Below are 16,051 nucleotides of genomic sequence, written 5' to 3'. Positions count from 1 at the left end.
AAAGGACCAATATAAGGAGTATAACGTCTGTCTGGAATATAGTTAGCACTCAAACATCAGGCTCCATTTTTTCTTCCAGATTTAGCTAAGCTAGAAGCAACTTTCTTAGATTAAACAAATTCTTCAACTAACTCTCCCCCAAAAGTCTGACCTGAAGGATTGAAATCAAATGCAGTTTTCACACTGGCTGACCCAAAGAAAAGCTTATTTTTTAAAAACACAGTCCCAAGGAAGCCTAGAGTATGTACAATCTTCTCATTTTCCCAGAACCCTCATGCTTTAAAATCAAAAAGAAACATTTATAACCTTCTTGTTTAAAAAAATACATCCCGTTAGCACCTCTGAAGTAAGCATCCTGCCCACTCCACTAGGCTACCACAAAATCATCCCAGTGCTGGCGCTTTTCAAACTATTGCTACTTAACCTTTACCACCTCATTTTCACAGGGCTCTGAACTTCAGGAGGTAGAAGGACAAAAGGCAGTTCATTTCTTGGGCATAAAACCAGACTCTGACCAGGACCCTGAAAACAATCAAGTTCTCTCTTCTCCCAGAACTAGCTAGGAATACTGACAATGGAATACCCCTTCTTTTGAAGACAGATCCAGATGTCCTTTGGGAATCAGTCAAAGAAGGAACCTTTTACCAAATAAGGGGTCAAAGCCTCCCTCAAAACCAGATTGCTGATCCGGTACAGTGGCTCACACCTGTAATTCTAGTACTTTGGGAGGCCGAGGCAGGTGGATCACTTGAGGTCAGGAGTTTAAGACCAGCCTGGCCAATATAGTGAAACCCCATATACAAAAATTAGCCGGGCATGGTGGCACACACCTGTAATCCCAGCTACTCGGGAGGCTGAGGCAGGAGAATCGCTTGAACCCAGGAGGCAGAGGTTGCAGTGAGCCAAGATTACACCACTGCACTCCAGCCTGGGCAATACAGTGAGACTCTGTCTCAAAAAAAAAAAAAAAAAAAAAGGTGAAGCCCACAAGAGATGGAGAAACTGAGCCCTCATGCTTGTTTCAAAAGCAGTTTCAGAGTCATCCATTTATATTCTGCAGTTCCATTTCATGCGATACTAGCATTTTACACCCACAGTTTTTAAACAACCAATTATACCTCTTCAGTGTTAGAGACAAGTGGAGATACCCAAGTAATACATGAGGTGCTATGCTGTACCTCAGTCCTTGACTCCTATTCCAGTGCTCTTACTACCACCATGTATCACTCAACCTGGCACAGAAAAGAAAACCAACAACTATTTAAATGCCAATATAATGGAGAGTGCAAAAACTCAAGCCATAAGGAACAGGTTCACATTTAAGGATATGAAAGGCTACTTTCACTTAACAGGAACTTTCACTGAAGAGAATAAAACTGACATTTTGAGAAGTATCAAGGAACTTACAAGATCCTTCAAAAGATGAAGTGGCCAAAGGTCAGAAAACCAAGAGAAAAAAATTTTATTCTAAATTGGCATAATGAAAAGAAATCAAATCAAAGATTGGGTCCTGGGTTCTAATCTCAACTCAGCCATATACAATTATCATATAGAAGTATGGTATAAATCCTTTCATCTATCAGAAGTTTAGTTTTTATCTGTAAAATGAAAGTGAATTAGACAACTTGAGAGCTCCTCCCTCACTAAAATTCTAGGATTCTAAGCATTAAAAATCACATATATTTGATGAGATTCACACAGACTACATAAGTTATTATCTAAAATGTTGCTACCATTCATTTTTAAACAAATGCAAAAATTCCTTTTTTTTTTTTTTTTTTTTTTTGACAGGGTCTTTCTCCGTTGCCCAGGCTGGAGTGCAGCGGAACAATCACAGCTCACTGCAGTCTCAACTTCCCAGGCTCAAGCAATCCTCCCATCTCAGCCTCCCAAGTAGCTGGGACCACAGGCATGCGCCACCACACGTGGCTAATTTTTTTTTTTTTTTTTTTTTGGAGAGATGACGTCTCCATATGTTGCCCAGGCTGGTACCAAACTCCTGGGTTCAAGTGATTTCCTGATGACTCAGTCTCCCAAAATGCCAGGATTATGGGCATGAGGCACAGTGCTTGGCCTCTTTTTTCTAACAAGATGATCAAAGTTCAAAACTCTAACAGAAATAATATACCTAAAAAACACCTTAAACTGTTCCTAAGGGTTCAGTTTCTCCTTTCAGCAATTAAAAGGAACCAGATTATGACCACAGTCTGAGAAAGAAAGCTTTATTTCTAATGTCAGCAGATTATTCCACAGATTTATGTAGAATTGCTCTAAAGACAGCAAGAGGCCAAGCGCACTGGCTCATGCCTGTAATCCCAGGACTTTGGGAGGCCAAGGCAGGTGGATCACCTGAGGTCGAGAGTTTGAGACCAGCCTGACCAACATAGAAAACCCTGTCTCTAGTTTAAAAAAAAAAAACAAAAACAAAATTAACCAGGCCTGTTGGCGCATGCCTGTAATCCCAGCTACTCAGGAGGCTAGGGCAGGAAAATTGCTTGAAGCCGGGAGGTGGAGGTTGCTGTTAGCTGAGATTGTGCCATTGTACTCCAGCCTGGACAACAAAAATAAAATTCTGTCTCAAAAAAAAAGCAAGAAAAAAAAAAGATTCTTCAAAGTTAACTTGCTGAGCAGAAGAAAAATAACTTAAAAAGAAAGCACATTCTATAACAAAAACTGATATAAAAGCAAGGTGAAATACAATAATTAACTGGTTTAAGATTTTGGGAAGAGGCTGGGCCAGTGGCTCACACCTAAAATCCCAGCATTTTCAAAGGCTAGGCAGGCAGATCACTTGAGTCCAGGAGTTTGACACCATTCTGGACCACACAGTAAGACCACATCTATACAAATAAAAAAACTGGCCAGGCATGGTGTCACACACCTGTGGTCCCAGCTTCTCAGGAGGCTGAGGTGGGAGGATCATTTGAACCCAAGAAGTCAAGGCTGCAGTGAGCTGTGATGGCACCACTGCACTCAGCCTGGGTGACAGAGGGAAACCTTGTCTCAAAAAAAAAGGACTTTGGTAATGTTCTCTTCTACTACTTCTACTACTGAAGTCAGCTTTTTCGGTTGCATTCAGCCAATATTTATTAGTACTTTTTTTTTTTTTTTTTTTTTTTGAGACGGAGTCTTGCTCTGCCACCCGGGCTGGAGTGCAGTGGCCGGATCTCAGCTCACTGCAAGCTCCGCCTCCCGGGTTCCCACCATTCTCCTGCCTCAGCCTCCCGAGTAGCTGGGACTACAGGCGCCTGCCACCTCGCCCGGCTAGTTTTTTGTTATTTTTTAGTAGAGACAGGGTTTCACCGTGTTAGCCAGGATGGTCTCGATCTCCTGACCTTGTGATCCGCCCGTCTCGGCCTCCCAAAGTGCTGGGATTACAGGCTTGAGCCACCGCGCCTGGCCTATTAGTACTTATTATGTGCAAGAAGTTACCGCAGAATTTTCCAGGTAAACAAGCTAGCAAACGCAAGAGCCCTAAAGTGTACCCAAGATTGGGGTGTTTGAGAAATAGGCTGAAGGCCACAGGATGGCTGAAACACGATGAATGACCAATTAGAGAGTGCTCGGAGAACTGTTTGAGAAGTAGGCAAGGGCCAAGCAAAAAAGTGACATGATGTGACTTGCATTTTTTTTTTTTTTTTTAAGACAGAGTCTCGCTCTGTCGCCCAGGCTGGAGTGCAGTGGCGCAATCTCAGCTCACTGCAAGCTCCGCCTCCCAGGTTCATGCCATTCTCCTGCCTCAGCCTCCCGAGTAGCTGGGACGACAGATGCCCGCCACCACACCTGGTTAATTTTTTTTTTATTTTTAGTAGAAACAGGGTTTCACGTATTAGCCAGGATGGTCTCATCTCCTGACCTCGTGATCTGCCCGCCTCGGCCTACCAAAGTGCTGGGATTACAGGCGTGAGCCACTGCACCCGGCCATGACTTGCATTTTTAAAAAGGACCACTTTGCTTGCTATGCACCTGTGAAGTCAAAAATGCCTTTCAAATGTTAAGCTCCATGATTTTATTGTATCTAAATCTAAGCTTACTCCAGTCACTTTTCTTGGTATTTAATGGTAAGTAAATCATTTGAGTTTTTTTTCGTTTGTTTCTTTGTTCATTGAGACAGGGTCTCAATTAGTCACCCAGGATAGAGTCCAATGACTTGATGTCAGCTGCTGCCTCAACCTCCTGGGCTTAAGCAATCCTCTCACATCAGCTTCCCCAGTACCTCCAGCTACAGATGCAGGCTACCACACCTGGCTAATTTTGTTTATTTTTTGTAGAGACAAAGTTTCACTATGTTGCCCAGACTGATCTCAAATTCCAGGACTCAAGCGATTCTCCCACCTTGGGCTCCCAAAGTACTGGGATTATAGACATAAGACACCACACCTGGCAATAAGTCATTTGCAAATTTCTATTAAATGTGGAATTGTACACAAAAATTTTAATTGTAATTATTTAACATTGTAAAAATGCAGTAATTATCTCACTCTGTTCCTCCATTGCTTTTTCCTTTATTTGCCAACTATGGATTTAAATGGAAGATACTTTAAATGTAGTCATCTATTTCTTTTTTTCCTTTTTTTGGGGGCGGGCGGGACGGAGTCTTGTTCTTGTCACCCAGGCTAGAGTGCAGTTGCACGATCGGCTCATTGCATCCTCCGCCTCCCAGGTTCAAGAGAGTCTCCTGCCTCAGCCTCCCAAGTGGCTGGGATTACAGGCACCCACCACCACACCCAGCTAATTTTTGTATTTTTAGTAGAGATGGGGTTTCACCATGTTAGCCAGGCTGGTCTCGAACTCCTGACCTCAGGTGATCCACCCGCCTCGGCCTCCCAAAGTGGAGCCATGACATCTTATGTAACAACAAAAGTGAATAATGTTGGCTGGGCACGGTGGCTCACACCTGTAATCCCAGCACTTTGGGAGGCCAAGGCATGTGGATCACCTGAGGTCAGGAGTTCAAAGCCAGCCTGACCAACATGGCAAAACTCCATCTCTACTAAAAAATAATAATAATAATAATAATAATAATAATAATAATAATAATAAATAAACAAATTAGCTGGGTGTGGTGGCCTGCACCTGTAATCCCAGCTACTCAGGAGGCTGAGGCAGGAGAATTGCTTGAACCCAGAAGGTGGAGGTTGCAGTGAGCTGAGATTGCACCACTGCTCTCCAGCCTGGGTGACAGGAGACTCTGTCTCAAAAAAAAAAAAAAAAAAAAAAAGACTGAAGTCAGACAGTGAGTGCTGGAATCACCATTTATGAACCCAATTTATTTGTGTGTGTGTGTGAGAGACAGAGTCTCACTGTGTCGCCCAGGCTGGAGTGCAGTGGTGCAATCTCGGCTCACTGCAACCTCTGCTTCCTGGGTTCAAGCGATTCTCCTGCCTCAGTCTCCCAAGTAGCTGGGACTACAGGCAGGCACCACTACACCCGGCTAGTTTTTATATTTTTAATAGAGACATGGCTTCACCATGTTAGCCAGGCTGGTCTCGAACTCCTGACCACAGGTGATCCACCCTCCTCGGCCTCCCAAAGTGCTGGGATTACAGGCATGAGCCACCAAGCCTGGCCTATTTAATTATATTTAGTTGAGGGTTTTTTTTTTTTTTTTTTGAGACAGGGTAAGCATGAGCCACCATGCCCAGCCTGGACCCTATTTAAACTCAGCAAAGACACAACAACCATTTCACAAAAGCATGGTATTTTAGCATGAAAGTCCTGAGAATGTACAACACTACAAGCAAGTTCACAGTGATCTTATGACAACAGGAAATCCCAAGTGTGAAAAACAATACAAATCCTACCTCTAACTGGGCAATAATCAACACTGACAGATTAAGAAAAGCTTAAGAAAAAAGAATTCAAATCAAGAACTCAAAGTAGAGATAATTTTCACCTATCCCACCATTGAGGACTAGCTCCAAGTACTGATGCAAGCATCTATATATAAAATATCAAATATACAGGCTGAGCATCCCTAATCCAAAACTCCAAGAAACTCCAAAATCTGAAACCTTTGGAGTGCCAACCTGACGCCAAAAATGGAAATTTCTACACCTGACCTCACATGATGGGTTGCCATCAAAACACAGTCAAAGGCTGGGCACGGTGGTTCACGCCTATAATCCTAGCACTTTGGGAGTTCAAGGTGGGCAGATGGCTTGAGCCCAGGAAGTCAAGACCAGGCTGAGCAACATGGCAAAATCCCATCTCTATTTAAAAACAAAAAACAAAAAACAAAAAACAAAAAACAAAAAAAAAAACCCACAAAAATTACTCAGCCACAGTGGCATGCGCCTGTGGTCCCAACTATTTGGGAGGCTAAAATGGGAGGATCACTTGAGCCCAGGAAGCTAAGGTTGCAGTGAGTTGTGATCACGCCACTGCACTCCAGCCTGGGCGATAATGGCATTGTGGTTATGTAGGAAAATGTCTTTGTTCTTTTTTTCACTTTTTTTTTTTTTTGAGACGAAGTCTTGCTCTGTCACCCAGGCTAGAGGCTCGGCTCACCACAGCCTCTGCCTCCTGGGTTCAAGTGATTCTCCAGCCTCAGCCTCCCAAGTAGCTGGGATTACAGGCGCACGCCACCATTCCCGGCTAATTTTTTGTGTTTTTAGTAGTGACGGGGTTTCGCCTCGAACTCCTGACCTCAGGTGATCCACCCGCCTCAGCCTTGCAAGTGCTGGGATTACAGACGTGAGCCACTGCACCAGGCCACGTCTTTGTTCTTAAGACATACCACCTAAAGTGCTTAGGGGTGGCTGGGCACGGTGGCTCATGCCTGTAATCCCAGCACTTTGGGAGGCCAAGGCAGGCCTTGAGGTCAGGAGTTCGAAACCAGTCTGGCCAACATGGCAAAACACTGACATGTCCCCTTGACCTTGGCCTCCATAACTGTAAGAAATAAATTACTTTTCTATATAAATTACTTTAGGATATTCTGTTATAAGTACTAGAAAATGGACTAAGACACTATGGTACTCCTTCAATTTTTATATAGGTTTGAAATTTTTCAAAATAAAGAAACGTAAAGTAAAAAATAAAAATATGTATTTAACACCACCTTGGATTAGGGTGTTTATTGGACAGACCTGAGTTCTCAAGTGATCAAGATGATAATCAGCTGGTTCAGATCTTTGATATCCTTTCTCATCTATTCCTGAGTAACAATAAACTAAATGCCTGCACTTCTAGGGGACAGTGTGGTGTTAATGTGGCATGTAACAAGAGACTAGTTAGTAATCACACATTCACGGTTGGAAATCTGGAATTCTTAAAACAGTCTTCAAAAAGAATAGGGGCCGGGCACCGTGGCTCACACCTGTAATCCCAGCACTACAGGAGGCTGAAGCAGAGGATTGCTTGAGGCCAGGAGTTTGAGACTAGCCTGAGGAACAAAGTGAGACCCCCCCACCCCCATCTCTATAAAAAAAAATTTTTTTTCATTAGGTACAGTAGTGCATGCCTGTGGTCCCAGCTACTGGGGAGGCTGACAGGAAGATTCCTTGAGCCCAGGAGCTCAAGGTTGTAGTGAGCTATGATGGTGCCACTGCACCATCTAGCTTTAGGCCACAGAGCGAGACCTTGTATCTAAAAATAAAAAACTGGCCAAGTACAGTGGCTCATGCCTATAATCCCAGCACTTTGGGAAGCCAAGATGGGAGGATTGCTCGAGCTCAGGAATTCAAAACTAGTGAACTCCCACCTCTACAAAAACTACAAAAATTAGCTGGGTGTGTTGGCATGTGCCTGTTGTCCCAACTACTAGGGAAGCTGGAAGGACTGCTTGAGCCCAGGAAGTCAAGGGTGCAGTAAGCCATGATTGTACCACTGAACTCCAGCCTGGATGACAAAGTGAGACCCTGTCTCATTAAATAAATACATACATACATACATACATACACACACACACACACACACACACACACAAGACATGTCTATATGTAATACCACGGCAAGTGGTTCAAAATATATTAACTGAATGAAACAAGCAATGATGAAACTTTTTCAAATATTAATTATTTAGGTTATAGGTACCTGAATTTTCTTTTTTCTTTTTTGTGATAAGAGTCTCTGTCACCAAGGCTAGAGTGCAGTGGTGTGATCTCAGCTCACTGCAACCTCCGCCTCCCAGGTTCGAGCGATTCTCCAGCCTCAGCCTCCCCAAGTAGCTGTAATTACAGGCGCCCGCCACCATGCCCAGCTAATTTTTGCATTTTTCATAGAGACAGGGTTTCGCCATGTTGGCCAGGCTGGTCTCAAACTCCTGACCTCAAGTGATCCACCGGCCTCGACCTCCCAAAGTGCCGAGATTACAGGCATGAGCCATCACAGCTGGCCACAGATAGAATTCTATGGGTGACTTTCATTTTCTCTGTTGCATTTACGTATATTGCTTTTATAATAGGTCAAAAAAATTAAGACACACGCATAATTAACCAAGCTAACATTCTACCAAACCCAGAGGAAAGCATCCTTCATTCTGGCTCTGAGACATGAGCTAGATGCCAGATGCAAATCTAGGGACAGTTTCATCAAAATTGTTTTGAGATAGAGTTTCAATCTTGTCACCCAGGCTGGAGTGCAATGGCACAATCTCAGCTCACTGCAACTTCCATCTCCAGGGTTAAAGCGATTCTCCTGCCTCAGCCTCCTGAGCAGCTAGGATTACAGGCGTGCACACCCACGCCCAGTTAATTTTTGTATTTTTAGTAGAGACAGGGTTTCACCATGTTGGCCGGGCTGGTCTTGAACTCCTGACCTCTAGTGATCCACCCACCTCGGCCTCCCAAAGTGCTGGGATTACAGGCTTGAGCCACTGCACCCAGCCCATCAAAATTATGAACAAGGACAGACGAGGTGACTCATGCCTGTACTCCCAACACTTTGGGAGGCTGAGGTGGGTGGATGCTTGAGTCCAAAAGTTCAAGACCAGCCAGGGCAACAAAGCGAGACTGTCTCTACCAAAAAAAAAAAGAAAAACAAAAAGAAAATTATAAACAGTATTTATCATCAAATATCAAAAGAATAATGAAGGTTGGGTGTGGTGGTTCATGCCTGTAATCCCAACACTTTGGGAGGCCGAAGCAGACGGATCACGAGGTCAAAAGTTCAAGACCAGCCTGGCCAACATAGTAAAATCCCATCTCTACTAAAAACACAAAAATTAGCCAGGCATGGTGGTGCACGCCTGTAGTCCCAGCTACTCGGGAGGCTGAGGCAGGAGAATCACTTGAACCTGGGAGGTGGAGGTTGCAGTGAGCTAAGATCATACCACCACACTCCAGCATGGGTGACAGAGCAAGACATGGTCTCAGGAAAAAAAAAAAAAAAAAAAAAAAGAGAATAACGAAGTACAAAAATGTAGCCATTATTCACTAAATTCATTCGTTAAATATATATTTATTGAAGGCAACTATGTACCTAGTACTGTGGGTAATGAATAAAATAGACTCTGCTCTCAAGGAGTTTACAGTCTAACTAGAGGAACCAACCAAGCAAACCATTAATCCATTAAAAGAGCACAACGAATATCAGAGAAGTGATGCCTATGGATGTAAAAGGCCAATGAACAAGATACTATGAAGGATAAGCAACATAAAGCCAAAGGCAGTTAAGATGAGGTACTGAGCAAATATTCAATTAGCACATCTCAGACACAAGCTATAGACTAACAGACCACTCCCAAGCTTACAGCAGGTTCATATAATGGTGTTTATTCAAAGACACATTAAAATTAAGATGAAGGGGCCTGGTGCAGTGGCTCATGCCTGTAAAATTAAGATGAAGAAATATAATTCAGTTCACGCATAAAGCATGTACTATGCCAAGCAAGAATTCTGCCCAGAGCCAAATTACAAACATAAATAAAACTCAGTTCCTGCCCTTAAGGTACCCATAGTAAAAAGTAACTATCCTTCCTTTTAAAAACAGAATATACCATTAACAGACATATTTGTAATAAACATATAATATGTATTAAATAATTACAACTACATATAATTATAGCATATGTAACAGTACACTATATATATGATAATAGAGGGCCAGGTATGGTTGCTCACACCTGTAATCCCAGTGCTTTGTGAAGCTGTGGTGGGAAGATCACTTGAGGCCAGGAGTTTGAGACCAGTTTAACCAACATAGCAAGACTTCATCTCTACAAAAAAATTGAAAAATTAGCCAGGTGGTGGTGTACGCTACTCGGAAGGCTGAAGTGGCACTACTGCTTGAGCCCAGGAGTTCAAGGCTACAGTGAGCTATGATTACACCACTGCACTCCAGCTGTGGACAACAGAGTGAGACCCTGTTTCTAAAAATATAAATATTACATTAAAAAATAACAGGCCAGGTGCAGTGGCTCCTGTCTGTAATCCTGGCACTTTGGGAGGCCACAGTCAGCGGATCGCTTGATCCCAGGAGTTCAAGACTAGTCTGGGCAACATGGCAAAACTCCTTCTCCACAAAAAATACAAAAAAATTAGCCAGGCATGGTGGTATAGGCCTGCAGTCCTAGCTACTCAGAAGGCTGAGGTGTGAGGACCACTTAAGCCTAGGAGGTCAAGGCTGCAGTGAGCTGTGATTGTGCCACTGCACTCCAGCCCAGGTGACAGAACAAGACCCTGTCTCAAAAAATATATAATATTAATAGAAAAGTGCTATTAACAGGCAATTAAGGATGAAAAACCTCAGATCATCATAAAGGCTATCATTTATTAAGGACTGACTCAATGCCAGGGATGCATATGTCACCAAAAAGAGGGGTTAAATCCCTCCCAAGTTACAAAGCTAGGTTTTCGTTTTGAGACAGGGTCTTGCTATGTGGCCCGGGCTGGAGAGCAGTGGTGTGATCACAGCTCACTGCAGCCTCCATCTCCAAGCTACCCTCCTGCCTCAGCCTCCTGAGTAGCTAAGATTATAAGCACACACACCACCATGCAAGGCTTTTTTTTTTTTTTAAATAGAGACAAGGTCTCATGCTCCTGAGTTTCAGCAATCCTTCTGCCTTAGCCTTCCAAAGTGCTAGGATTACAGGTGTGAACCACCACACCCGACCCTACAAAGCTAGGTTTTGAGCTCAGTGGCTCTGTCTCTTCCAAGGCTCAATCACAAGAAAAGCATGCAAAACTGAAAGGAAAAAGAAGACCAAACTATTGGATATAAAAAAATATAGAAAACAGCACAGATGTGACCACAAGACAAACTTTATTTATATATAAAGATCAAGTTTTATGGCTTTATGTTATATAGTTGGTATTTGTTCAGGTATTTATTTTGAATACAGTCCATCAAGAAAACAAAACTTAAAAAGTTTGTACCGACCGCTACAATTTATTACACACTATGGAAGAATGAAAGGGTCAGCATCAAATTCTCAGTTTCTCCAATGTCGACAAGTCATCTTATGTCTAAATTAGGGGTCGGCAAAGTACAGCCCCAAATCAAATCTGACCTGCAGCCTGTTTTCATAAGTAAAACAAACATCTGTAAACAAAATACTCTTTTTTTTTTTTTTATTGGGACACAGCCATGCCCATTCATTTGGGTATGGCTGCTTTCCTACTACAAAGACAGACCTGAGTGCTTAAGACAAAGACAGTATGATCCACAAAACAGAAAATATTGATTTTCTGGTCCTTTACAGAAAAGGTTTTCAGACTCCTGGTCTACATGATTGCCATATATATCACAAATGGTGGAAAACTAATTAGCCTGTTCATTTCAGCCCTATTTAAGTTTTATTATGAACTCTACCTGATTTAAGTACTCTTCCTTTATAATTACTGTCACTTAGTAAATGTTAATGAGTTTTTGAATTTCCACAACTATGTTCACATTTCAGTTATTTTCCATAGAGTAGGTCTTACTTTAGCTGCCCAGTAATTTATTCTTCACATAATTACTACAACAAAATTCTAATTAAGGCACATCTGTGGCCTGGCGCAGTGGCTCACACCTATAATCGGAGCACTTTGGGAGGCTGAGGCGGATAGACATGAGGTCAGGACTTCAAGACAAGCCTGGCCAACATGGTGAAACCCCGCCTCTACTAAAAATACAAAAATTACCTGGGCATGGTAGTGCACGCCTGTAATCCTAGCTACTCAGGAGGCTGAGACAGAATTGCTTGAACCTGGGAGGTGGAGGTTGCAATGAGCTGAGATTGCACCACTGCACTCCAGCCTGGGCAACAGAGCGAGACTCCATCTCAGAATTAAAAAAAAAAAAAAAAAAAAAGGCACATCTGCAATTATCCCCTCATAGTTATGCTTCAATTTTGTACAATCTACAAAGACACAGACAAGCAAAGATGAACACACAGACAAGAGCTGCTATGACTAAATAATTTCTAATATCCGATTCATATTCGAACACCTCAAAGTGCCATTTACAACTAACAGCATGTGGCCAGGTGTGGTGGCTCATGCCTGTAATCCCAGCACTTTGGGAGGCCGACGCAGGTGGATCACCTGAGGTCAGGATTTCAAGACCAGCCCGGCCAACATGGCAAAACTCCGTCTCTATTAAAAAAATTTAAAAATTAGCTGGGCATGGTAGTACGTGCCTGTAGTCCCAACTACTTGGGAGGTTGAGGCGGGAGAATCGCTTGAACACGGGAGGCAGAGGTTGCAGTGGGCCAAGATCTCGCCCCACTGCACTCCAGCCTGGGTGATAGAGCGAGACTACATCTCAAAAAAAAAAAAAAAAAAAAGGAACAACATCAGTGTCACCTGACTGCATAAGAAATGCAAATTCATGGCCCCTATTCCAGACCTACCAGGTGATTCTTATGCACATTAAAAGTCCAAGAATCAATGCACCAAGACAGAGTTTATATCACTTACCTTGAGTGTGAAAAGGCTGATTCGGCCAGGCAGTTTATAAAACAACCCCTCTCCTCCTCTTGAATTGGAATGTAGCATAGCATTGAGGCATGCGAGAGGGGACGTCCCACTGTAAAACCACAAAAGAATGGATGAGGGTCATACAATCCATCTGCCTAAAGACCCAATCCCTCCAATTCATTCTTAAATGAGAAAAAGCTAAGCAAGAAATACAAAAGAAAAAATCTCATGACAATTTCACTGTGAAAATAGTAAAAGAATAACCAAATGAAATTCACATAAATCACACTCAGGGAACTCTGGAATAAACATTATGTGATACCTGAAATCCATACCTAACACTTCTTCAGTGCTTTTTGACAATATACATCAAATTTCCAAGAAATTTAGAAAAACCACACAATTTCTTCAAGTTATATTTTAATAAATAAATAAATTTTTAATAAAATTTTACTATTAAAAGTTTCCTAGCCTCTATATTTCAATTTACATATCATACTCAGAAACTGCCCCAGATTATCACAAAGAATCACAAAATCAATGGTCCTTTGCCAATAAAACAAGCAGAACTTTTTTTCCAGTTAAACATTTTCTAGTAAGTAAACAAAAAGAACAGTATTTCATTTGTTTTTTTCTTTGTTGGGAGTGGGGAGATTGAGTTTTATTCTGTATTTACCCGGGAACAATTATTTAAACCTAAATGCAAAAAGACAGTCAAGTGGATTTAGTTCCCAGTAAAGCTTATACATTAAAGTGAAACAATGGCATACTCAGTTGTTTCATGGTCCTTACCACAACAGCAGGTTGCGGAACAGTGACAGTTCAGTGCAAAGGATGCTACTTACTGAATCTTAAAATAGGAAAGCTACCAAAAATATCAACAAATGCCCATTATTAATATTAACTGAGTTTGGCACTAGCATATTAGTGCTAGGAGTCACTGTGCACCCTCTCTTCCCTCTCCCCAGCATGTTAAAAAACATATAAATAGCTTAAATAAGCCTCTTCGCATGTTTCAGAACTAGAGGCCCTAATTTATGCAGTGTTAAAAATAAATTCTGAGTCTAAAAAAACCATTAAAAAACTATTACTTATTTTGCCTTGGAACACAGTGGATGCTAAAAAATTTTTCACCAAGAACCAATCTCTAAAAGAAACCTTGTGCAAAATCTGGAGTATCAAGTGGGTGTGCTAGCATCTCTGCTACAAGGAGAACAGCATGCTGGCACAGCTCTTCTGTGACTCCTACATATTATACCTCTGTCTACAAATTACAGAGCTGCTCACTCATCATGAGCCACCATGACTGCTTCATAATTCCTCTAAGAACAAGAAGCAGAAACGAGTTAAGGTTTTCAATTTCGTATGTCCCAAAGGGACTCATTTACCTTCTATAGGCAAAGTGGTCCAACAGCAATGCAGACAGCAGCATGATGGGAAATAGCCCATAAAAACAAAAATAAAGCACAATTATAACACTACACAGTGGATAAGTACAAGTCAAATAAATGTGATGTAGACAATCTTAAATCTTCCCTCCCCACAAAACATCAACTTGAGAATGTTTGAACTGACAACAGGAAAGTGAGGGCCTTCTGACCCTAAAAGGTCATTTTGCTAAGTTTGACTAGCAAAAACATGAAGTTTGCTCTGAGTCCCAGGCAGGGACTGTGTAGTGCTCTCCTCTTTCCTCATTTAAGGACTTTTTTTTTTGTTTTTTGTTTTGTTTTGTTTTTTGAGACGGAGTCTCATTCTGTCGCCCAGGCTGGAGTGCAGCGGTGCGATCTCAGCTCACTGCAACCTCCGTCTTCCGGGTTCAAGCAATTTTCCAGCCTCATCCTCCCAAGCTGGAACTACAGGCTACAGGTGCGCATCACCACGCTGGCTAATCTTTGTATTTTTAGTAGATACTGGGTTTTGCCATGTTGGCCAGGTTGGTCTCAAACTCCTGACCTCAAGTGATCTGCCTGCCTTGGCCTCCCAAAGTGCTGGGATTACAGGCGTGGGCCATCACACTCAGCCCTTCTTTTTTTTTTTTTTAAGTTTGAAGTTAGGATAAGGAAAAAGAAAGATTAAAGATAGTCACTGGCTTCCAGGCCAGCAATTCTACGTTTCTAACTTGTTACTTCTCCAGGAAAACTATGTCATAAATTGAGAAAACAAAGGTCACCTCAAAATTTAGTAAATTCATATAATATATGACTGGAATTAGTAGGGGGAAAAAATGTCAGTGGGTTTTTTATGTTGATGAGACCACCGTTCTTTTATCCTAAAAGAACTTCAGGGATACGGCATAGAGAAAAGGGTAGTTTTAGGCACAATAGAGGCTATCAGGTCTGAAACTTCTGAAACAGCACAGGAGAAAATGTGCCCTGCCTCCTTACACAAAAAACAAGCTCCATGCCAAGATTTAAGGAAGAGCAAGGAGATGGGGAAAGCCACTGCACCTCTAAATGAAAACAAATAGATGTTCACCCACTGCCACCCCTCCACTCAGACGACACACAATTTGGGAAATGGATAGTTCTACTTCACTATCAGACACAGAAGCACAAATATATACACAGGTTTACTTACTCACATCACTACACAACTACAGAAAGACACATGTCCTATGAAACCCTCACGTTAAGCAACAAGAATACAAACCTCATTTCCTTTAGTCCTTCTGCCTCTATGACCTGCAGAATCTGTTTTGGTGTCATTGGAGCATCCGAGTAGTTTTCTAATACCTGAAGAAATATAAACGTCCTAATTTCAGTGTACAATTTCCATTTATATCCATCCATCCATATATCACGGACTAAAGTTCTGCTATGAGGTACCACTGGTGACAACTTAGTTTTTCCACAGTTAAAATTACTTCAGAAATCAAATCACACATATATCCAGTTACTGAAAGTTACTGCAATTAACTGAAATGTTCAAATTCTCAATTCTAAGGATGCATATCTTCTCAGCATACATTGTATAGTATGTGAGACCTTAGCAATATTGGTTACTGTTTAACTTGATGCTGTTAATACTGCTAAACCACAGAATATATAGCGCTGCACAAGAAACATGAGACAGAAATGCATTCACATTTTCTTTCCCAAGGAAGTTTAATTAGTACCTATACATACATATATATATATATATATATATATATATATATATATGCAAATTCATGGCCCCTATTCCAGACCTACCAGGTGATTCTTATG

At 41.8% G+C, this 16,051-nt stretch overlaps 1 protein-coding gene across 5 annotated transcripts in view; it reads right to left on the bottom strand.

Annotated features, from left to right (window-relative positions):
• ASXL1 (ASXL transcriptional regulator 1) overlaps nucleotides 1–16,051 on the bottom strand; it is a 75,985-nt gene that overhangs the window by 52,085 nt on the left and 7,849 nt on the right. For 2 of the 5 annotated variants that reach the window (XM_023220413.2, XM_023220415.2), the window contains exons 2-4: nucleotides 15,495–15,577; nucleotides 14,234–14,236; nucleotides 12,846–12,954 (exon numbers count right to left, since the gene is read on the bottom strand). In XM_023220413.2, coding sequence (XP_023076181.2) covers nucleotides 12,846–12,954; nucleotides 14,234–14,236; nucleotides 15,495–15,577 — 195 coding nt within the window. Of the gene's footprint in view, nucleotides 1–9,382; nucleotides 9,771–9,832; nucleotides 10,160–12,845; nucleotides 12,955–14,233; nucleotides 14,237–15,494; nucleotides 15,578–16,051 lie in introns of those variants that run through there. The other 3 variants (XM_023220416.1, XM_023220417.1, XM_023220414.2) reach the window with 3 other exon arrangements.

Source organism: Piliocolobus tephrosceles, chromosome 20 (genome assembly GCF_002776525.5).
Source record: "Piliocolobus tephrosceles isolate RC106 chromosome 20, ASM277652v3, whole genome shotgun sequence".
Classification (NCBI taxonomy): domain Eukaryota; kingdom Metazoa; phylum Chordata; class Mammalia; order Primates; family Cercopithecidae; genus Piliocolobus; species Piliocolobus tephrosceles.
The sequence above is the reverse complement of the archived record's forward strand: the minus strand, read 5'-3'. Positions and strand labels throughout refer to the sequence as shown.